The sequence below is a fragment of the Ostrea edulis genome, chromosome 4 (genome assembly GCF_947568905.1).
Source record: "Ostrea edulis chromosome 4, xbOstEdul1.1, whole genome shotgun sequence".
NCBI lineage: Eukaryota > Metazoa > Mollusca > Bivalvia > Ostreida > Ostreidae > Ostrea > Ostrea edulis.
Window position 1 is genome coordinate 75,380,610 of NC_079167.1, and position 25,021 is coordinate 75,405,630.

At 34.8% G+C, this 25,021-nt stretch overlaps 2 protein-coding genes and 1 long non-coding RNA gene across 5 annotated transcripts in view; 2 read left to right on the forward strand and 1 right to left on the reverse strand.

Annotated features, from left to right (window-relative positions):
• The window catches only part of LOC125668280 (sodium-dependent organic anion transporter-like), a 30,831-nt gene extending 11,993 nt beyond the window's left edge, over positions 1-18,838 (forward strand). The window contains exons 1-4 of one of the 3 annotated variants that reach the window (XM_048902205.2): positions 1,741-1,983; positions 8,039-10,220; positions 14,999-15,170; positions 17,881-18,838. In XM_048902205.2, the coding sequence (XP_048758162.2) occupies positions 9,330-10,220; positions 14,999-15,170; positions 17,881-18,578 (1,761 nt within the window). In that variant the 5' untranslated portion in view covers positions 1,741-1,983; positions 8,039-9,329 and the 3' untranslated portion in view covers positions 18,579-18,838. Of the gene's footprint in view, positions 1-1,740; positions 1,984-6,568; positions 7,032-8,038; positions 10,221-14,998; positions 15,171-17,880 lie in introns of those variants that run through there. The other 2 variants (XM_048902204.2, XM_048902203.2) reach the window with 2 other exon arrangements.
• Positions 1-25,021, reverse strand: part of LOC125668281 (trafficking protein particle complex subunit 13-like) — a 66,327-nt gene that overhangs the window by 28,943 nt on the left and 12,363 nt on the right. The window lies entirely within an intron of this gene.
• LOC130054322 (uncharacterized) lies at positions 19,740-21,817 on the forward strand. Its single transcript, XR_008802637.1, has 2 exons — positions 19,740-19,813; positions 21,569-21,817. It is a non-coding gene; the product is annotated as an uncharacterized LOC130054322 (long non-coding RNA).

The following is a 25,021-nucleotide window of genomic DNA, read 5'->3' on the forward strand; positions in this document are numbered from 1 at the left end:
TAATTTTAATTCGTGAAATTACGCGATAGTAAATTTCTCGCGCATATTTAGGAATTTACAGTATTAATCTTGTTTTTTTAAATACCTCATTCAGTTTCAATTAAGAATCCAAATTTTTCAGTTTGTTGACTTAATTTACCTTTGAATCATTCTTCTTTTTTTAGATCTAGATAAAGATAGCAACCCACTACAAGTAAACATGTCAGAATAGTAAACTTTGATTTATTGTATATATAAGTTAATACATGTTACAAGTATCTGGAAATCAAACAGATCCATACATTTAAGTGACATTCGTTAAGGATGACTATTTCTGTAATGTTTGTCCTATAAGAATACAATTAACTGGCAGGATTGGAAATATACAGTGACCGTGACTGCCATCTGTTGCAGTCAAAACATTTGATGTCAAAAATGAAAAGGGCAGGTATGATTCAGGGCAGACAACCATGAAAACACTGGATTGAAATCGTAGTTTTAGCAGTCCAATTCAGTCCACTTTGCAATTACATGTCTCATAAGCAATGTAATGGGTATCAGGCACCAACATGTGATATCTTCTGAAATGCATCGATGATCATTAAATACTTGTAGCAAATTTTAAGATATATACTTAAATACCATAACCCCCATAAAGGATGATTGCATGCCACTTCATAAAAATAAAAAATCTACCAGAGGTTTTCAAAGAAATCATTACTAAATAATTCTTGTGCATTATTTTTCACAAATTATATGCAATGAACAGGAATTTCATTTACAAATTATTTTCTGTTGTTTTTACAACATACAATTTATTGATATATACTTTAATAGGAAATCGGATCATTATCTCCCTTTCCTTAGTTTCTTTTTTTCTATGTATAGTAATTAGGCTGTACAGGACATACTTCCTTCCCAAATAAGAATAACCTTTATAATTTAAACGAGGTCCATGAAAAAAAGTTGAGATTAATTTTAAAGGAAGCACCTCACATAATGGACTCATTCTCCTGTCTGTACCACCTAATTACTATACATATTTAAATCAAGAGAAGAAAGGTATATAATAGTCCACATTTCTTTCAAAATAAGTATCAATAAATTGTATGCTGTATTAAAAGAATTCAAAACAACAGAAAAGAATTCGTAAATGGAATTTGACACTACATGTGGATGCTTGGAAGTTAATTTCACATATTGTACCCTTATGGGCCTTGACATACATTCCTATGTAAAACGCTATCTGGTACGTCATGGAATATTTTCTTGAGAAGAAATGAACATGTGAAAAATTTACATCAGACAGACAGACAGACAGATGTCATATACAAAACCAGCTGACGGAAGCTCACTTAAACCCAGCTAAAAGTGATGACTTTTAATATCACAACGAATGGTACATGTATCTAAGAAAGATTTCCAAGAATTGAAAAAATAAAATAATTCAAATAATAACTGATTATTTTTCACTTGGAAGAAAGTTGCTCTGATTAAATAGTAGCTAGCACTGCAGCCATTCAGGACTAGTCACACAAGTTAGTTTGTTCCTGGAGTTACTCCATCAGATCCATTTAATGGTACATGAAACTAAGTTTTATTATCTTTTTGAACTTGCCCTTCATGCTACACCAGCCACTACTATAGCCCATTGGACACTTATCCAAAGGTATTACCCCCCCCCCCCCCCCTCCCTCCCCCTTCCATAACAATAGTAGTTAAAAACATCCTATTTAATCAACCGGTCAAATTGTTATAAGTGTGGAACTGACAGACTGACAAATAGGCTGCCAGTTAAAAGTGTAAGTCATTTAAGCAGCGATATGACAACCTTCTACCAATCCACACACGGAGAAATCAATTTTCATCAGTGCTCATTAACATCATGCTTAGAAATCGCATTCAATTTTGATCAATTAGAAAAAGAACGAGGTGTATCGGCTGTAAGTTTACACATCTGTAGAATGGGAATAGAACGTGATACTGCACAGAGCTCAACATTAGGTAAGTCAAGATTTTCTTTGAAGCTTACGTACCACTCCAATCCCGTACTTGTGAAGATCATTCTGATAATCTGAAAAATCTGTTAAGTATACTCTGGGGTTTGTTATTTTCATATGAATGAATTGTTAAAAATACCACTATCAAAACAAATCAATATTCTATATAATTGTTATTTCAATATTTGAAGAATTAATTAATTTACAAATTGATCAATTCTGACTGCCGTGAATCATCAAATAAATTTGGTTAGTTAAACAAAAATTTGTTGCTACCTGGACCCAATATAACACAGCATGTATTTTGGGGTAATATAATTATATATATATATTTAATGTGAATCTTCCTGCTATTGTTTTGGGGCTAAAATCAATTAGAAAGAATGGATTCATCATTTGTATGAAACAATGAAGTTCTACACACACAAAACATAAAACCACACATTGCATAAAAAAATACTATTGATTTAGTGAGCACCAATACCACCTCAATCAATCCGAATCTATACTTGCCATTCTTAAACCCGAGATACACAATACAATGATACCCGGATCAAAGATCATTCTGTTTTCATGATGGAGTTTTCTTATCGATTGTTTCCTATCTTGTTTTTTCTCATCACTTTTGTTTATTGACACTGCATAAAAAACTCCTGGGAGCAGCACGAGGATAATATTAGACATATACACACTGTTTATTGATGAGAACATAAATTGTTTTGAAAAATATGGGGCATAGATGACTCCAGAATCATCAAAAGGTAACAAGAAAAATGTTTCTTTTTTTTTTTCTTAATTAAAATGCCTTCAAGAAACCTGTGCATACAATGTGTTAGTTATTGCTTCCATAAATTCACTGAGAATATCAAGTCAGATTATGATTATCACAATTATTTATTAACATTTCACTTACTAACACTAAGAAGTCTTACTGATGGTTTAAGTCAGAGGACTATGTAGGATAACTGCCCCTTTTGGTCCCTATAAACATTGTAAACTTTAAAGCATTAATGAAAAGCTATATCTTATTTTATATTCAGTGATTTTTTTAGGCCCATTTTGGGTCCGAATTTCGGCCCTTTCCCCTCCTAAAAATTGCCAATTTTTTCCCAATTTAGCTTGCATTTTTCCCAATACTGAAATTATGAAAGGAAAACGTATTTGAAAAAAATAAACATTCAATGTAAATTATATATATACATAAGATTTAACAAAGAGTTATGATAATGATGATTTGGATAGAGTAGTTGAAAATTGTAGAGGGTTAAAGAAAATCAGATGTGTAAAATAAAGATAATATAATGTTTGATATGATTTTAAAGCTTATTTACGATAAAATTGATTTTTCCCAATTTGACTGAAATGTCGACAATTTTCCCCAATTTGAAAGCCACAGGACCCTTGTAAAAAAATCACTGATATTAAATAAGTTAGAGATCATGTTCCACACATTCTACTGGTTTTCTAATATTCACTGTCATTTGAGGTGCATGATAAGACAACTTCTTAATTAGGTTACACTTTATTTTCTTTTTTCCCCTTCTTTTTCTTTCGGTAAATGCTTCACGAACCAGAGTGCAGCTTTGGAAAAAGAATTATTTTTTTTTGGAGTCATGTGTACAAAAGATAAATCTCTGGCATGAATAGAAATTTCGTCCAAGCCTGCACTTCTTCTTTTCTGATAGAAAAATTGCAAGAGAAATAGCCAGTCTACATTAGAATACCGAAATTGATGAGAAACTATCATCTTTGTGATTATAATTTTGAATTAAGGTAATGTTAGTTACAATGAAAATAAAAACTGCATTGCATTAGAATTCTTGCAGTGCATGCTTAAATTTGAAGCACAAGTACATTTATTACTTGGAGGTGGGGCGTACGAATAGAACCCTTATAAAGTGATAATGTGAATTACTCTAATCCATTCGAAAAGCTATAATGAGAATAGTGCAGTCCTGTAAATTTTATAAACTAAGATATATTAAGAATTTTTGGGAAGCAATCCGGCCGATTCATCACAGGATACATAAGAATTCATTATTTACTACAACTGCATTTTTGCAACAAAAGTTTACTATAGTGAAAAAAAAAATTGATAGCAAATATCTCAAAGAGTAGCCATACTATAAACCAATCTGTATAAGCCACAAGTCAATGACTGACTTACAGACACTTCAAACGTAACAAGAGGATTTACGCCCGGCATCTTCTAACCCCTAAGTAACAGACAGATTGTGGTATCAACTGACTCCTAATGCCTGCTTAGCTAACAGGTTACAAAATAATTAACAAAGTATTAATAATCACAGACTAGTTTTGGCCATGAACATCGGGAATACACTTTGGGAAACTTTGCAGTTAGGAGCACTGAAATCTGAAGTGAATTCCAAAAACGTAAAACTAAGAAACCTGCTTAACTTCAATCTTAGTCTACGATTTCAGTTTCATAAAACAAGACGCCTATGGGCCTTAATGGTCACCTGGGTATTACACACACAGAATGGACAGGTAAACAGACACGGTGGTGGTCACCTGGGTATTACACACACAGAATGGACAGGTAAACAGACACGGGGGTTCTTGTATTACACCTACAGGTTGTTTGCAGGAAATATCATTAAGCTCTTCATTTGTTTGATAGATATTCAGAAGTAACAAGAGGCCCATGGGCCACATTGCTCACCTGAGTCACCTTGGCCCTTATCTGAAGACTTTCCATGTATATTTGCATGTTAGACTTTTGTCCCTATTGTTGCCCTAACCTACCCCTTGAGGCCATGGTTTTTACAAACTTGAATCTGCACTAAGTCAGAAAGCTTTCATGTAAATGTCAACTTCTTTGGCCCAATGGTTCATGAGAAGAAGATTTTTAAAGATTTTCCCTATATATTTGTATGTAAAACTTTGATCCCCTATTGTGGCCCCAACCTAACCCCAGGGAACAAGATTTGAACAAACTTGAATCAGCACTGTGTCAGAAAGCTTTCATGTAAATTTCAGCTCTTCTGGCTGAGTGTTTCTTAAGAAGAAGATTTTTCAAGATTTTCCCTATATTTGTATGTAAAACTTTGATCCCCTATTGTGGCCCCATCATACCCCCGGGGGCCATGATTTCAACAAACTTGAATCTGCACTATGTCAGAAAGCTTTCATGTAAATATCAGCTTTTCTGGCTCAGTGGTTCTTGAGAAGAGAATTTTTAAAGATGTTCCCTATATATTTGTATGTAAAACTTTGATCCCCTATTGTGGCCCCATCATACCTCTGGGGGCCATGATTTTAACGAACTTCAATCTGCATTATGTCAGGAAGCTTTCATGTAAATCTCAGCTTTTCTGGCTCAGTGGTTCTTGAGAAGAAGATTTTTAAATGACCCCACCCTATTTTTGCATTTTTGTTATTATCTCCCCTTTGAAAGGGACATGGCCCTTCATTTGAACAAACTTGAAAGCCCTTCACCCAAGGATGCTTTTGGCCAAGTTTGATTGAAATTGGCCCAGAGGTTCTGGAGAAGAAGTCGAAAATGTAAAAAGTTTACAGACGGACAGACGACGGACAACATGCGATGAGAAAAGCTCACTTGAGCTAAAAAAGGAGTACTTACCAAGATTTAATAAATTTCAGTGAATACAACAGATGATCAGGAATATAAAGAAGAATATTTAAAAAAGATTTTTAATGTTTTCTCACAATATGATCCATATAGCCACCCCCTGACCCAAGGGACATAACTTTCAAATTTTTTGACACATCCCGCATCAAAAATATTTTCAACTTCATTATCAACGTAGGAACCTGAGTCTCTAACCCAGAGGCAATGAATTTCATAAATTTCTCATTACCGTGGACTGATTTTAAGGAATCTACATGCTATATGAATTTTGTTAAATCAAACTGTCCAAATGTTAATGATCAATGCATGCCACATAAGGGTTGGAAATACAGATTACAAAAGATCACCAGACACAGGTGACTTAACAAAATCTTTCAGGTTTTAAAAGATGTACCCGGGACTGACCTAAGGTTAAAGTTACCCAATAGATTTCCTTGGGGCTTCTTAAATCTAAAAAAAAATGTCACCTGCTGTGTTTGACCTCATTTCAGAAACGGAGAACACCCTTGACAAAACATTGTTGTGATGTCATAAACTGCAAATAAATGGAATTCTCTCTCTTTCTCTCATCTATCTATAACAATACATGTACACATTTTTATCACAAAGCATTTCAGTGAATTTGAAGAGCATTGCAGTTTTGTTTATTCTTTGCTTTCTTGTATAAAGATGTAAATGTAGAAGTGAAGGAGTTGCAACATCAACAAATTCATTTTTTACAATGCCACACATGCCTGGTGTTTGTGATTTCAATTATCACACTCTCCGAGGATAACAATTAGCTGAGTTCAGCATGATGTATTAGCTTCTGCACACGCACATACAAAAGAAGCCAATTTTCCTCATAAGATGCCAAAAGGATTTCATATGAAAAGCCGGTTTGGAGATCTTAGTACTTGAAGTACCGCGCATTGAGAGGTTTTAGATTTATTTAGTACCTAAAAATCTTCTTGGCAATTGAAAGAGGGTCCATTGTCCGTTGGCACTTTAACATTTGTTTACATAGAATGTATATTTACATCTTAGGTTGAATAAATAGATATGAAAACTGAAAAGAAGTTGCCTGTCAATATTTCTTTCTTTCTTCTTTGAGCCCAGTAAACTTTTTAAAAACTTGGTCAATAAAAACACTCCTGGGAAAGTCATTGAAATATGAACAATCAGCTTTATATGAATTTCTATCTTGAAGCCTTTAAATAAATAATCCTGCCCTACCAATGCTGGTGACAATGCAGTGGGATATCTACTTGCTTAGTATTATTACCGGGGATCTGTCTGTCTAACCCGTGAAAGCTGGAGTGCAGCAATTCTTTAAATCAAAGGAGTTAAAGTATGCCAGATGGAAATCTTATGGCCCCTGCACTCTTATATGGTCAAATTAAAGTCTAATTTGGATTACCTGGATTAACAAATTAATTATAGCACTTTCGATAACTCAGGTAAGCAATGACACTCGCAGCATTACTCGTAGTATGGTATAATACAATTTTGTTAGCATGCTACAAATATAGGTATTATATCTATCTGTTGTTTACATGAATTCTAATTGAATATAAAGAAAAGTATTTAGTAAACTTGACCAGTGCACCATTACAAATTTAGCGATATAACAGAGTTGTCTTTCTTTGTTCTTCCTCTTGTTTCTATCTGCTATGCCATTGATACTTATAATTTTGTTTGCATTCGTTTGCCCCCATTCCTATACCCCCTGGTTTGACAGCAGGATGGTGGGTATATATGAACATAAACAAAATCTGTATTAGATAAAGTTTTCTAAGATATATATCATAAATAAAATCCCACATCTTAGATAACATTCAAAAAAAAAAATTTGTTATGGAGGGATTGAGTCAGCATTTCATGAACAAAATCTGTATTAGATAATGTTTTTTTAATTGAGTAGTAACTGTTTCATCAACATATAAACCTTTGAATTTCTAAAAGAAAAAGATAATCTATATGAACACCAGGCAATCATTACCATTTTGATATATGTGTTTATCTAAATCATACACAAGTTCAACATTCACTGTTTTTGTAAATGAAACGCTTATGCTTCAAAATGGTATCATTTTCAATGTGTGTTCTGTGGGGAAAAGAACTGCAAAAGGAACCGTGTAGTGGGTTGTTTGAAGATATCAATAATTCAGAACTTTAAATTTAACATAAGGAGCAAAAGCCTATAATTATTTTATGACGAGTCAGTTGTAGAAATAGATAGTTTCCAAAATCCTTCCTTCAATGTTCAAGTCGCAATTATCTAATTTGAAAGTTTGGTAAAAAGTGAATATGATGCCAGTGAATTAAAATGATTGGAGATAGAGTCGAAGCAATTTAAGTAAATGTATTAATTAATAATTAACCCTGTGATATATGACTTTCTGCATCAGTAATAAATCATTATTGACTTATTGAATTTTTTTTTTTTTTTTGCTCTGTGTTTCAGATACATGGGAGAGGGCAGCAAAGACTGAAATTTATCCTCAAAACTGAATTTCTGATGGAGGAGTTTTAATTTCACGCAGGAGGATTAATCTTTACTTTTCAAATAATGGTATGTCCTTGACCTCTGGAAAATTAAATGACACAAGGAATTCTATCTGAAAGCATCAGTGACCAGATTTCGTAGTTCAATCAATACTTCATTACAGGAATTCTAGTGTATTTATTGAATTTCACACAGGAACTCCATTCAAATTTTTTTCAACACTTCTGAAATGAGAAGATCGGTTGTCTGTGAATTGCAAATATAGGAAGATTTTTATTTTCAATTCAAAAAAGTCAACAGAGTTGCCCCGCAATAAAATTTCACACTCGACATACCCTTCTTATTCTTACCCCTTCACTTGAAAATTTCATCATGAAACAGCATGACAATTATTGATTAAGTAAAAAGAAGTAAAAGGACGGAAAACTAATCAAGTAATGTTAATCTGAACAGCGAAAACCAACAACGGGTAAATAAATTAGGAATATGTAAAAAAAAAAAAAAAAAAAAAAAGGATAAAAGATTGCATTTGATAATTTATATTGAGATTAGCCAAACGTCACTGACATCTTGTGAGAGCTTGCTATAACCGTGGATGTGGATGAAGTTTGTACCAACTGTTCAGAAATGGAGAAAGAATACAATTCTGTGTTTATATGAATGAAGGGAATCATTACCAGTTTTCAATATTGGAGTGAATTGTGGAGTATAAAAACCTCATACAACTATATTAGAAAAACTTCAAAGGGAGAAAGGTAACAAACTCTGAAATGACGGGAATAAACTAGCTATCTTGCTATTTGTGGGCCGCACGTATTGGATTCTGGCATTATAAGTGCACATAACCTCGAGTGCTTGGGAAGAAATAGTGAGGATCTTCAGCAAAATGTTTACCTAGAAGTGGCTCTGCTGCACACCTTTATGCAGTGTAATAAAATTAACTTGTGATTTGTGGTAATTAAACAAGGCTATTCAGTTACTACAAGTGCATCTGGGAAAATAAATTTTACAGTTTTTTTTTTGTTTTATAAAGTGCAACTGTGTGTCAAGTGTTTCATGTTCCTCTGGGATTTCATTCATGGATTTATTAACAAAAGAGGGTTACTGAGTCGCTGAGATTTTCTATGAAAATTAATAATAAAGTTCTACATCATCTGAAGTGCCAATACGATGTAATAGATTTACGTGTACAGACTGACTAGGTTCAATAGTGACTACAGTCTGGGCTTGGTGATCCTGCACTCTGGCGATGCCAATAATCCGAGTCCTCTTTGTAGAGGCTCTAACCACATTAATATGTTTCGAGTGCGCTTCCCAACAAATGGCTCCAAATGTCTCACATTCCGAGACCAGCACCTCAAGCCTTGGCAATATGACCTTGCCGTCCTCAAGACTTGTCTCCACCTCCTCCCTGCAACTTAATGACACCATGTCTAACAATTCCAATCCCGATTACACTACATTCCAGCATCTACCTCACTCCCCTTTATGGAAAAATGAAACGTTCCGTTTTTTCTTTAACCCTCATTCAATCAATGACTTAGTGGTGGCATCTAATCGAACCGTCAATTTCAACTGCACTTCCAATAATATTCCCCAATATGTCAACAACAGCACAGGAAGCCAGTCGGGGAATTTTTCGCTGACTAAAGATAGCCTAGACTTCTCCAATATTAGTCTTCTATTGGTAATACAGGCACATGACAGAAAAGTAGCTAGCTTGGTTGTAACTAAAGGCAGCCACGATGGAGAGGAAAAAAGTGAAAAAATGGCTGGAGAGCTTCCCTTCGTTTCGTCGCTCATATACAAATCCATCCAGTTAAACTCTGAAAGCAATTTTACCATTTTGGCAATGTATATGGGCTATGCCACAATGTCCGTAACACTGACAGATAGCAATGATTTAGAGATGGTTAAACAAGGAGCCTACCACACATTAGCACATGCGGAATACGAAATACAGGTGACACGGGCAGTCAGACCCTCGGACTTTGCTTTTAATTGTTCAGCAGCAGCTATTGCAATATTAATAAGCTTTGGAATTGGATGTGTGACTGATACAGAGAGCCTAAAAAAACAGTTGAAGTACCCTGTATCTTTAGTGGTGGGATTTTGCTGCCAGTTTCTCATTTTGCCAGTGGTAAGTACAAATCGTGGCCATCAATCCACGGCGCACAGTATATCTCTCTGCATTAACTTTTAATTAAACAAATCAGGGCTCCTTTCAATTAGCTTAACAGGTTACCTGGTGCTTCTAGAGTCCCAAAAGGGATACCATACGTGCAGTATTGGAATCTTATTAATATAACATTATTGCATTTTACTTAATGGTATGGATGGGCATAAGAATGAACACTGCAAAATGTGTTCTGAGGAATGACAATTAATGATGTAAAGCAATCACAGCTAATGTCCGATATTGATTTTACCAACTTAATTATATTCCCAAATTTTGAAGCATTCCCGATACCCAGGGGGAGTTTTATTTTTTTTTTTCTCTTCTCTTTAGACCATCTAATCACAGTCCCTATTGAATTTACAGTGTATCTAAAAGTTTTGAAAACATTCTATTATATTACACATTCCAAATCAACAGGTGTCACAAGTGGAGATTTTTAAAATGCAGTCTGGTAATTCATGCTATCTCTAACAGATGGAGGTATGCAGATGCGATTTGGCCCAAAGTATTAGTACATGCAGTTTACGTATTGTTAAGAAATCAATAACTTTTCCATTACCAATATACTGAGATTTTTTTCCCATTGTTACTATTACAGCTTTTGAAATTCTGATACAATCAGCCTCAGTAGTTTAATACATACATGTAGAATATAATGATGTACAATAACAAAAGCAGATTTCAATCTTTTTTCAATTTGTTTGTTACCAAAATGAAAGAAAGAAAAAAATCGGGGGGAAAAAATCATACATTTTTTTGGTACCTAGCATAAATTTGCAAATAAAGAAATTTCAGAGCATGGTTTCAATGTAATTTATGACATTAATTTAGCTCCAAGACACTTTCAAAATTAGAAATCTCCCAGAAAATCTGTTTCCCGTTCTATATATGTCTACAAATTAACAATAAAAACCTACGTAGAAAATGAAGAAGTATTTTCAACTGTAAAATCACAAAACTCTGGCTGACCACATTTTATCTTACAACGGTCACTTTGGTCCCAGAATCTCCTGACTAGATGACTAATTAGTGTACAAATTAACAACACTTTTAATATGTTCACTAATTACCAGAAGCAAGCAGGTGTAGCTGAAGTTTTTGGCTTGATCAGGAAAGTACAGAATTTAGCATTTTAGCAAAACTGTGAATTATCACCCTTGCTTAAGCAGCAAAGAACTAAATTATGAATCTCACTAAATTCATTGAAATGCAAATGCATAAAATCTAATTTCTTAATACACCATGGGTGGGTAGGAATGGGGATTGTAGAGATCAGAGATTTCTTATAGACTATTAAACACACTGATACACTAGTATTTAACATTGAAATCAATGTAATACTCCCCCACCCCACCCCCAAACAAAGAAATCACCTGGATCCACCCTGGCACATGGTAGAGCTATGACATCTCCAACCACACATCATTTCAGCATATTAAAACCTTTTTTTCTGAAATAACTGTATCAAGTAAAATCACGGCTACTACGATCAACAGAAATGCAAAGCAGAAAGCATCCAATCAATAGAATCCCAGGCTTATTTCTTTCAGCCCGTTGGTAGTATACACGCTTTAAGGAAGGTGTTTATCGACCACAAAATACACGCATTTTGTATCTCAAATTCAAATCATGACATTTTCCATTTCAAAATGAAACAAATATTGGCCTCAAACCATGAAAAGTAATGATTGTATGTGAGGGAATAATTAGTTCTGATGGCCAAAGTGTGTATTGCATAAGAGTAGTGTAAAGTCTGAGCAAAATGTCACTCGATTTGATTAATCCTTTAGGGAAAATGCATTATGTTCCTCCATCAAAGGAAGCATAGTCTTTTCACAGATTTTATACATTCCCAATAACTATAGATTTACACAGCAAAAACTGATGAGAAAATTTACATGCACATAAAGCACTAAATTATCTGTCATAGTATTTCCCACTCCAACAACATTAAAAATTCAGCTGTCTAACCGAATCCTTTACTTCAACTTAAAGCTAGCATGAACACATATTGGCACATGCAGGCTCAAGTCTGGAATGTTCCTATACTTCTTTATATTACACAAATACTGGCCGCACAATAACCTGAACTTTATATTACACAAATACTGGCCGCACAATAACCTGAACTTTATATTACACAAATACTGGCCGCACAATAACCTGAACTTTATATTACACAAATACTGGCCGCACAATAACCTGAACTTTATATTACACAAATACTGGCCGCACAATAACCTGAACTTTATATTACACAAATACTGGCCGCACAATAACCTGAACTTTATATTACACAAATACTGACCGCACAATAACCTGAACACAGTATCCAACCAGATATTTCAAGCATCATTATAGATTCATAAGATATGAAAATTTGGGGGTCCATTTTTAAGCCTCATGATATATAACATCATGAATTTCAACTTAAAATTCCCACCACAAACTCAAGTTCAATGAGCAAGTAAAAAGGCAATTTATGTTGGAGTGTAGTAGTAATGAAAGATTATATATATATATATATCCCATTTTCAAAGTTTAAACAATATTTCTTTGTACATATAATATAAAGGAAAGGTAATAAAAGCAACTGAGGGATCTGTTTTATAATTCAGTGATTTTTCTACATTTTTACAAGGGTCCTGTGGCTTTCAAATTGGGAAAAATTGTCGACATTTCAGTCAAATTGGGAAAATCAATTTTATCGTAAATAAGTTTTAAAATCATATCAAACATTATATTATCTTTATTTTACACATCTAATTTTCTTTTACCTTCTAAAATTTTCAACTATTCTATCCAAATCATCATTATTATAACTTTCATAATTTTATTATTGGGAAAAATGCAAGCTAAATTGGGAAAAAATTGACAATTTTTAGGAGGGGAAAGGGCCGAAATTCGGACCCAAAATGGGCCTTAAAAAATCACTGTAATTCCCCCTACATATAATGAGTCGTAATACATGTTATAAAAATTACACCAACATCAAAATGAAAGATTTATTCTAACACCTTATTTACCCCAAAAAGCAAAATACACTGGACACAATGTAAAAGTCATCCCCAATTAACGACAAGAACCAGTGATTTATTGAAAATTAATCAATAATACACAACCCCACTACTAAAGCTATTGATTGGATATCACCAGCTCTGATTCGTGAAGAGCAAGGTAAACGAAGAATTGCTGGAGAGTTGGAAATATAAGCACTATTCGATCTGGGGCCAAACATAAAACTATATTATCTTGGCTACAGTAAAGAAGCATTTAAGTTACGAAAGTGACAAAAGTTACACTCAGCACAGCATACAGCCAGATTGGTGCAAAGCCTTGCTGACTGCTGGAAGCTACTGAGTGATAGAATCTACACCATGCACTGCATACAGCAGGATTGGTGCAAAGGCTTGCTGGCTGCTAGAAGACCTAATTGGATTGTGTGTGTTCTGTTGGCACCAAAGCCAATGACATTTTCTTTACCCTCTAGTGGAACCAAATCGTATAAATATCATCTCCTGCTGACTGTAGACCTGTCTTAATGCCATAATTAGGTTAATATGAGTGTTCTGAAATCCTTAGCGGTAAGGACATCGTACCCATGATAAGTTTATATACAAGGTTCAACAGATATTACTGGACAAATTTATTCCTCCTGATGAAGGAAGCTGTGGAAATTGTTTAGATGTGCATTGATTTTGTAATGGGTGCTGGCTGACAATGACACAAAGTGAAGCATGGTGGCTGTTTCCAGTCAGAACAGACACTATATCATTCTGCTATACCACCATCAACCTTCACAAAACATCATACTATAAAAACTAAGTATACAAATAGTCATATCAATTACACTTTTAAATGTCAGGACAAACATATTTCATAATACTGTCCCTTTGTGATCTATGATTATATGAATTATTGTGGGTTCTGGACTAAAGAGATTTTCTACATACAGTCAAAAATCGCTACCTCAAACTCGATGGGGTCAAGAAAAAACTTCCAGACATCCAAGTTTTTTAGTTTAAAATACACATAAAGAAAATTGTAGTGGGGACTTCTCACTCACTTCGACATACCCATGGTATTCGAGATATCGGTGTTCGAGATACTGAAGTTTAAATGTATGTTAAAATAATCAAAGGAGAGAAGAAATAACATAATTGAGGATGTTCAACAATTTGTTTCAGTTCGACAGTCACTCTTGTACTATACCAAGGAATTATTGACCTATCTTGTTAATGCTACTAGTGGCTCAATGGTTAAACATTTGCTTTGTAACAAGGTGGTCATGGGTTCGAACCCTGCTCATGCCTACATGAGCTATAAAGTCTGTCAAACCTAAGATGTAAAAATGAATAGTGATTGCTCCTTTGCCAAGCTATCAACAAGTGAGAGCCACAGTTCCTCAAGAAGCAGGCATTAGCACATTAAAGAACCCCCACTGCTACAGTTCCCAGCGTCATGCATAGGTATTCACCTACAGCTGGTGACATCTTTATCAAAATGAGTAAAAAAATATACGAAAAATACACAAATAAAAACAAAATATCCCCAAATAAATATTTAGAATGATTTTGCACCATGTTGAATTTTCCCTCAATTACTTTAATTGGGTATCACCACCAAAAGACTTAAAATGTTTTCCAATTTCTGAAATGAAAGTAAATATAATCTAATGCATTACATGTGAACCTAGTCTTATGATACAAATTCAGATATTGTGACATGTTGTTTTCCAGCTTGCCTTCGGTATTGCCATGATGTTGCCACTAACCAATGATGTGAAATTTGGGTTGCTGTGTGTTGCTTGTGTACCAGGAGGTGGCTTGGGTCATGTTGCTGTAATTCTCGGGGATGCTGATCTTCCATTAAGCCTAGCCATGAATCTCATTAGCATCGTGGCAATGTTAGGTAAAAGTTTCATGGATAATATTATGATTTTTATTTTATCAAATCTTTGAATTTTTAAAAACAAATTCTATTATTTTGGATAAAAGTTATGATAATAGTCCATTGAAAGATGGGTAGTCAAGAGCCAAAATGGTTATAAAAGCCTACGTACCCGTGAGAGTGTTTATAAAACTGAACAAAGTTAATATCAGCGACACTGGAAAACTTCATTTTCCATCAACAATTCAAATGACACCAATAAATAACAAGTCTTTCACTGCAAACAACACACAATCAAATGACAGGATGACTATAAGCTGAAGAAAACTTTGGTATTACACCTGATATTCAGTTCTAATAGTAAATTCAAATCATTGCCTGATGCAAATTAATTGTCTCCTAAATTGGACAGTTAAACCAGAATATGCAGGAGTAAATCTGGGCCAAAACAAAGGGCAAAATATTTAGCAGGAACTGTAATATGTTGCAGTTTATCATATTCTAACTTTTATGTACCCTCTAGTAAACATTTTAGTTGTAACTGTCATATTCTAACTTTTACATACAACCTAAACATTCTATAGATTGATCCAACTTGTACATAATATTCCATCTCCATTCTGGAAACATTTCACCGAGACCTTCCTCTATCAGCATGGAAGCTTGATATATAACATCATATTCTACTTTTATAATCATAATGACTTTTGGGGGTGACATACTGTAACCATTACATAACAGAAATAGAGACATAATTAGAAACAGTTCTGATAGCCTCGCTAGAGAGATAAAAGTAAGTTCACCTATCAAACAACGACAATTGATAAACACTAATGTAATACATTTTGACAAACACTTGAATGACAATAGTAAAATAATCAACGACACAGCGGCAGTTTTGATACAACTGAAAATAGCCAATATAGTAACAGACACAATTAATCAATTCTCGTTTCCATAATCATCAATTTAATTCCATAATGATGGAATCGGAGCAGGGTCTGACGTCAGAAGTTCAGCTTCGCACACACAATCCATCACTTTAACAACCAGACTACAGACATCTTCACACAAAATCAGATTTCATTGTGTCCTTAGTGTAAACTTGGGAAGAATCCCGGTCTTAAATACATGCGTGTGTGTCTGTTTGTTTATAATAATGGGACTGAAACATATTGTGAGTCAGCAGGTCCAAGCCTTCCTACTGTACTGTTTATGATCACGCTGCAAAATACAAAGTCTCGAATTCTCCAAGAGTCCAAAACATCCGGTCGTACCTAGTAAATATCAGTGCAAAAAAGGATCTAATCTTGGAAGCATGAAAAATCTATTGCATAACTAAAACTATATATTAGAAGTACATTGGACTTTGTTTAGAATTACCTATTGTTTATGCTTTATTTTTCTTGACACAGAACAAGATGGTAGACAATGTCCGTATAGACTGTGACTGGTCTGGACAGACTTCTATTTCTTTATATTCCCTGTTTACGTGCACCAGTCTGATTACAGGAAGCAGTGCGTTAGTGACTACGGGATAGGTTCGCTGCAGGTTTCATCATCAGGAGCATCCCAATAAATTAAGAACAAATTATTTCTGAATGAACAGAAATTGATATTGTCTACTATCCTGGGCACAAGTCCAATTCATTTTTATTCCAACTAACTAGAATTTATTGGACGTTAACCTTATGACCATACACTGTATGAAATCTAGACCTTCAAATCAATAGTTGTACTTCCTCGCAGGCAAATAATGTCTCTGGTTCATGCAATTTTTACATTCGTTCTGAGATTATAACTATGAAGCTAATATTCACTGCTAACAGGCTAATTAAAACAGAATTCATTCGTGCAACACTCTTCTGATTGGATGAACTGGATTGCCGATACATTAACATAAAAACTTATCTGCATCCGAGATTTAGTTTGTTCTTTCTACAAAAGATGACCTTTGATTCCAAATATAATTTCAGTCAATATATTAGAAAATAACATACATAAATGTTTTTTTATGATGTTGAAATACATTGATCATAGGATCACATCCTGTTCTAGATTCTGAATGGTCAATGGACATGCAAGTTATTAATTTGCATTGAACACAGTGACAAGTAACCAGGTAAATGGTCTGTCGATCCTCATAAACTGGAAATCTTTATAATGTCCAATTTTATATAAATTAGAAAAATCTTCAATGTCTATGCACCCTCTAGCCTACAAAATACTCATGAAAAGAAAACGAGCCGAGTGCATGTTTAAGTCTAATCTGAACGAAATTTTGAGCATAATTCTAACATACACAATTAACTGAAATATTGGCTTCAGAAAATATGGGCACGCATCCACAATAATCAAATTAAGATATATATATTAATCATCATATCCTGAATTACATTTGAAAATAGTTTTGGTTGATGCATGATGATTTCTATTTGAAAAATTACCAGAAAAATTGATATGTTTTGAGGAATATCAAAATCAATAAACTGTCACTTTGTATTCATAGAAATAAGTTAGGCATGAAATAAGCCTTCATGTTTGATTTAGAGTATTTCAACATGGAATTTACTGAATTTCTGAGAATTCAAATGATTAACAGTATTTACTGAATTTCAGAGAAATCAAAGAATGAATATAATTAAGGGCCAGAAAAACCCCTGTTGTCATACATATATTCATTTCTGAATATTACAATGATTTTAATTTTTCTCTTTCTATTGTTTCCTAGGCACGGCACCTCTGTGGATCTTTGTACTTGGGCAATATTTCTACCTAGATCACAAAGTCATTCCAATATACAACTTTGAAATTTGGTTGGCTTCAACATTTTTTGCATACACAGCTGGACTTGTGATTAACCGGTTTAAGCCGACTGTGGCCGATGCATTACTGACATGGATTATAAAGCCATTGATGCTTTTAGCCTCCATACTTTACATAACACTTGGTGTATATATCAACATGTATGTTTTCGAACGCATCAATGCGTATGCAGTTTTATCCGCGTTTCTTCTACCTCTCTGTGGCTTTGCAGTTGCCTATATCACAGGAAAAATATTTCGACAAAAGGACAGCTTTTGCAAATCCATGGCATTAGAAACTTCCAGTCTGAATGTCTTGATTGTGTTAGCAGCAATTCGGTTTTCACTAACATCAAAGAACCACGCTGACTATGCGTCCATCGTCCCTCTCTGGGTGATGTTCACCGTTCCAGGAATATATGTGTTACTAGCAATATTAAGATTCTTCAAGGGTTGTATAGCTAACTTTTTGGAAAGTAGAAAACAGCAACAATTTCGACATTTTAGTATTGCTTCAGGCATTGTCAATCAAGCCAATATGGCCGCCCTTTCTGCTCCTCTATTTGTGACAGAAATTACAGACGATGACCAGGGCTCTGTTAGTGAAAAAATCACTGTGTTATAGCAAATCCATAAGGATAATAGAACAATTTAGTTAATTCTTAAAAAAATTTGCATTTAGAGAACATTTGTTTAGCCTACCAGCTATAGCTAGTTTCACTCGCACTTTCTCTCTGTTCCAAGTGAAAACAACGATTTTGATTACTCTCCTGTTAATGGCTGCACTTTGTATGTTACACTTATAATAGAATTGAGATAATTTTTAGTTTCTTGTACCACATTTTGTAATCCATGTTATATAGATTAAAAGAAAAGTTAACAAAACTGACTCAACATAACCAGGCCATTATCGACTACCACATCATCGAATGACAGACGGTGTATATATTGCAGTCCAACTTTTGATGACATCACAATTTTTAAAAAGCATCATTTAGTAATATCAATATACAGATGGGCTTTTATTTATCCTGACATCATTAATCTGGATGATTTGGTGTCTGGATATTTCTTGGAAACCCAATTTTGGTTCGCTATAAATTCTCGCATCATGGATATGAATCCGATATCCGAATCCTTATTTTATCTAGATGATAACAAGGACCACTATAATCAGATTTATACACTAAAGTATATTTTATCTTTAAACAAGGCTTTTCTGTTCTAACTCCAGCTATGTTCCAACACTTAACTGCACATGGATTTAGCAAATATTTTGGGTCTAATTCAAAAAGTTCAAATCATTTTCTATATACCCAGTACAATATGAAAAACCTAATGGTGGCACTGAAGAGGCTATATCAGCTCTCTCAAACAGTCTCCCTGTTCATTTAGTAATCGTCTAGGGATGTAAACACACCAGACTGATTGTTACACAAAAAGAAAAGAAATGGACAGCACAATTTCATTTGACAATCAAAAGTGTCCAAACCATTAATATGATGTTCTCTTGTCTCTATTTTCTCTATATGAACAATTCCTGTCATATTTATAATGATAAGAATTGGCATTTAAAGGCCACAAGCTATCATGCTTTATGACTCAAGTATACGTATCAGGAACTGAAAGCTCTGATTCTTGAGCCAAACCAAGGTTTCAGACAAACTTCATGTGAGGGAAAGTTTATGGATAAAATGGAGTACTTCAACCTGAAGATTCACATGGAAATCTCGGCAAAAGTGGCACCAACAGATAGCTATTGATAAAGCAGAGCTAGAATAGGGCCCCGGAAACAGACAGTTAAGGTCAAAGGCAACTGGATTATGCAGCATATCAACTGACAATTGCATTTTCTAAAAGGTAGCTACCGGTAAATTATATGAAATGAAAATCTTATAACTTTAGTGTTGCATAAAGGTATAGCAGTATTTAAAAACAAAAATATTTTCAATACAAAATCAAATATATTTCCTTAATATTTTCATACCTTGTATCAAAACATTCTAACTAGTTTAAAATACCCTTCTTTATTCTTGGTACATGTATGGCAAGCATTGATCCAGATGTGGGGTCTGGGGGTCCAGAACTCCTATGCTTCAATTACACATATTTTTGCCTATATTCTCAAGTAGTTTCAGTCATAAAATGCTAAATGTTAAAGTAAAGATTGGAGACCCTACCCTCCCCCCAGTTGTGGACTGGTCTGTATTTTTTGTTAGATCTGTGCACGTTTATCATAGGGCTCCACTTGGATATGTCTTTGCAGATACAGTGCCACCTCAGTATACTGCCTCTCTAAGTGTAATGCCACATTTACTTTTCATTACGAGAGCATGATTATAAGTATCTCTTGAACCTAGACTACAGCCCTAACATCCAGGGACTAAATATACCCTCTAAATTGGGCTCATCTATTTTGGGGCATATTTGCAATATTGTGTTGCTGAAGACCAGAAAGACTCAAGTTTCAACATTATTCATTGAATAATATCCTTGAATACATTTAGAAACAGTACACACTAAATTCCTTTGACTTCCGTTTTTAATATCGATATTCATAGTGTAAATAGGAGGAAAAGACGTGACCTTAACACAGTTACAGCTCTCTGATCACCAATAGAATTACTTTATAATGTAATAAAATACCTTCCATTAGAATGCCTATTCCTTCAGTTAATTTTGATACAATTGCAGTTTTTCACAAATTACATTGAAATATTTATGTATTGAAAATTGTAAACCCCAAACTACTAAGTATGTTTTAGTTTTCACATTTTCATCCCCTAAGAGAATCTTACATCCCCAGGAACTATATAAAATCTACAAAACATTGATTGTGTATACTTAAAAAACCTTAAATTTTGTTAACTTAGACTTGTAAAATGGGCCACCCTCTTTACCTGGAACAACGATAGCACCGTATTGAGGCGGCACTGTAGTTAAAAGAATTTTGCTGGTATGGTTACATTTCTTTCAAATAATTTACAACTGCACTATATACATGATACTCTGTGCGCTAAGTGGGGCTGCATTGTAAATTTCTCTAAAACACAAAACTAATTTCCTTCTGCAACACATTTTATTACGTATTTATTCATTCTTGTAGTTAATTTGGCATTTCTAGGGAATATTCTGAGCGAGTAATGACAAAATATTGCTTTTTAAAGCATTAACACGGCCTACTATAGTTTCTTGCAGTAACAATAACTGCTCCTGCACAAATGCAACTGTAAACATTCAAGTAATAAAAACGTTTTCATTACGAGATGAGACTTAAAATACAAGATTTTTAGAGAATTTTAAAAAAGAATTAGGACTATAAAGTGATGCTTTCTTCTTTGATATAAGCTAGAACGGTCATTCACACTGTAAATGAAGGGGAGTCGATGTGTATAATCTCAAGATACATTTTGTATTGGGCTCTCCAATTATTAGCCCAAACATAACACCCTTCACATCTGCAGAAAGAAAATTTACATGTCACAAAATATTTTTCCATATAAAAGGCGGTTCACCCAGTGACAGCTTTTAATGAATATCTAGTTCAACTAGAAAACGAAACTGATTTTGTGGTCAATTGAATACAACACAGTATTGAGCAATCTTTTTCTCCAGCAGGATATCAATCACGGAGCTCTCCTTCTGTGAGGATGGGTGAGAACTAATGCCTTAGGAGTCATTGTGCCTTTGTAGTAAATTGATAAAAGGGATAGCAATTCATAACACGTCACTAGTGACAAATCTGTGCAATTTTTTTCTCATCTTTTACACTTATTTCCTTTGGTTTGTGGTGTAGTGGTCAGCCGGGTTTGATCGCCGGTGGCCGGATGGCTCGGTTGGTGGAGCACCTGACTAGAGATTCAGGGGGCCCAGGTACATGCACATTGGGGGAGGGGGGGATCTTTAAATTTTCAATAATCTCTCCAGAACAACATGACCATGTTAGTCACATTTATACAGAAGCAGTCCATTGTTGTGTGGATTCGAGTTTAATTAAGTTATAACTCGATGGCGCTATAGGATGTGGTCATAAGATAGGGTAAAAATCTGCCATAGGATTAAAGACGGTAAACATCTTTTGAAGAAGATCAGCATGATCAAGGTGATTCAGGCGAGCATTGTGGTCCATGGGCCTCTTGTCTTTTAAGTTAAGAAGAGTTCTTTATCAGGTGAGCATTGTGGTCCATGGGCCTCTTGTCTTTTAAGTTAAGAAGAGTTCTTTATCAGGTGAGCATTGTGGTCCATGGGCCTCTTGTCTTTTAAGTTAAGAAGAGTTCTTTATCAGGTGAGCATTGTGGTCCATGGGCCTCTTGTCTTTTAAGTTAAGAAGAGTTCTTTATCAGGTGAGCATTGTGGTCCATGGGCCTCTTGTCTTTTAAGTTAAGAAGAGTTCTTTATCAGGTGAGCATTGTGGTCCATGGGCCTCTTGTCTTTTAAGTTAAGAAGAGTTCTTTATCAGGTGAGCATTGTGGTCCATGGGCCTCTTGTCTTTTAAGTTAAGAAGAGTTCTTTATCAGGTGAGTATTGTGGTCCATGGACCTCTTGTCTTTTAAGTTAAGAAGAGTTCTTTATCAGGTGAGTATTGTGGTCCATGGGCCTCTTGTCTTTTAAGTTAAGAAGAGTTCTTTATCAGGTGAGCATTGTGGTCCATGGGCCTCTTGTCTTTTAAGTTAAGAAGAGTTCTTTATCAGGTGAGCATTGTGGTCCATGGACCTCTTGTCTTTTAAGTTAAGAAGAGTTCTTTATCAGGTGAGTATTGTGGTCCATGGACCTCTTGTCTTTTAAGTTAAGAAGAGTTCTTTATCAGGTGAGTATTGTGGTCCATGGGCCTCTTGTCTTTTAAGTTAAGAAGAGTTCTTTATCAGGTGAGCATTGTGGTCCATGGACCTCTTGTCTTTTAAGTTAAGAAGAGTTCTTTATCAGGTGAGTATTGTGGTCCATGGGCCTCTTGTCTTTTAAGTTAAGAAGAGTTCTTTATCAGGTGAGTATTGTGGTCCATGGACCTCTTGTCTTTTAAGTTAAGAAGAGTTCTTTATCAGGTGAGCATTGTGGTCCATGGGCCTCTTGTCTTTTAAGTTAAGAAGAGTTCTTTATCAGGTGAGTATTGTGGTCCATGGGCCTCTTGTCTTTAATTAAGAAGAGTTCTTTATCATGCCATTATCTACCTTGATGATGGACCTCAGTTTCAATGTCTGGTAGACCTTTGAATTTCACCTGATGAAGAAATAGTCACTGTCTATTTTCAAGGTCTGACTTGAGCAGAACTGACCTGGGGCTTCTAATACTGAAGTGCACAAATGCAGTATGTGATAAGTAAATACACAATATAACGGCTACAATTTTTCAGAAAAGAATGATGTATTAAACCTTTGGGTGGAGGATGAAGATTTTGCAAAACAATACATGTGTAGGGCACTTAATCATTGCATAAAGCACACATACTGTCTGAGGGGTGAAGTCAATGTCCGATAAAAATCTAGATTCAGATAGTTGGGTGTGTGGGTGTGTAAAGAAATCCCGTAAAATTCTGTCATCCGACATCAATTACACTTTAATGGAAAAAGTAGAATGACAAGTGACAGTTAAAAACCACATAATAAGATTACATTTTAATGAACATTTAATAGTTTTAATGCACACTAAACAGTAGAAAAGGCAGTGTTATTAATAATCGTTTTTATTTGTCAATCAATTAGTTTCAACATTCATCATATTTAGATTAAAAGGGGGGGGGGGGGGGGGGGGTGTGTGAAAGGGAGTGATGGGAGGGAGGGGGAACTAGGTGAAAACTATGTTAATTCAGTATTTTGTCTCAGACATCGAACTTTTGATCTTGCCCCTAACATACATGTAGCATTAGGCACCAGCAATGTGCATCAGGCTACATGTGTGTGACCCCTTCTCAGATTCGTTCATTCATCTGTCCTCAGCTCTAAACACGTGTACATTATGTAGTGTTGAATCTAAAGCAAACTAGCATGGCGCTGCGCCATGCCCTTTTTGGCTGGCTCCATGCCCTTTTTGGCTGGCGCCATTCCCTTTTTAATTGCACCATGCCCTTTTTTCTCTATAAATTTTTTTAAAAATATTTGTTTAATATAAACAATTGTTCTTTATTTCACAAGGTTGATTGAAAAGTTTAAAATCAAGGCAGCAGGTATTAACTTTTAATGAGGCTAAATGATTATTCTATTACTATCATAGTATGATACTATGAAAGTGCCCAGAAATTGTCTTGCCGCGACAAAAAGTGTCCTTTTGAACAAATGATATTTGTGCTCTCTCTAGATCCTCGATTTAACACTATCATGAATATCATAAAATATAGATACCTTCTTTTATTACATAGTAAACTGCACAAAATTGCTTACTTTTCTTTAAAGCATGCAATTTATTTAAGCATTGCTAATGCACATTATTAAATTTGAATACCATTCTGAGTTAATACTAACACAATATATGTCAAAAGGTAATCATTAATGCATATATACACTTTGAAATCCATATAGATGCATTATGTATTACATATACAATAGACCTGTAACAGCTGGCTACGCCCACTCACTACCAGTATGGACCGGTAACAGCTGGCTATATGCCCACTCACTACAAATATGGACCGATAATAGCTGGCGACGCCCACTCACTACCAGTATGCACCGATTCTATTACATGTACTAACTATTAGTGTTATTGTGGAATAAAACACAAAAGTTTACAATGAAATTGGGAAAAATAAAATAGAATGAGGTTCAGGGGCCACAATGCTCACCTGGGCCACTTTGCTGATACAAAGACTGCAACACTGAAAGCTTCTCTACACTCTATACATCTGACTGCTAAATAAAACTTTGAACCACTACTGTGGCCCTACCCTGGCCACCTGGGGTTCATGGCATGAACAAACAAACTACAGATGACAATTCAACTGTGATTAAAGCTTCACTGATCATATGCTTATAGCAGTGTATCCGATGTACCAAAATGTAATACCGAGCGAAGCTCTGACAGGCTGAAGGCCCGTCCGCAAAGCAAGGCTCTAAAGGTAACATGTATGTAAAAGAAAAA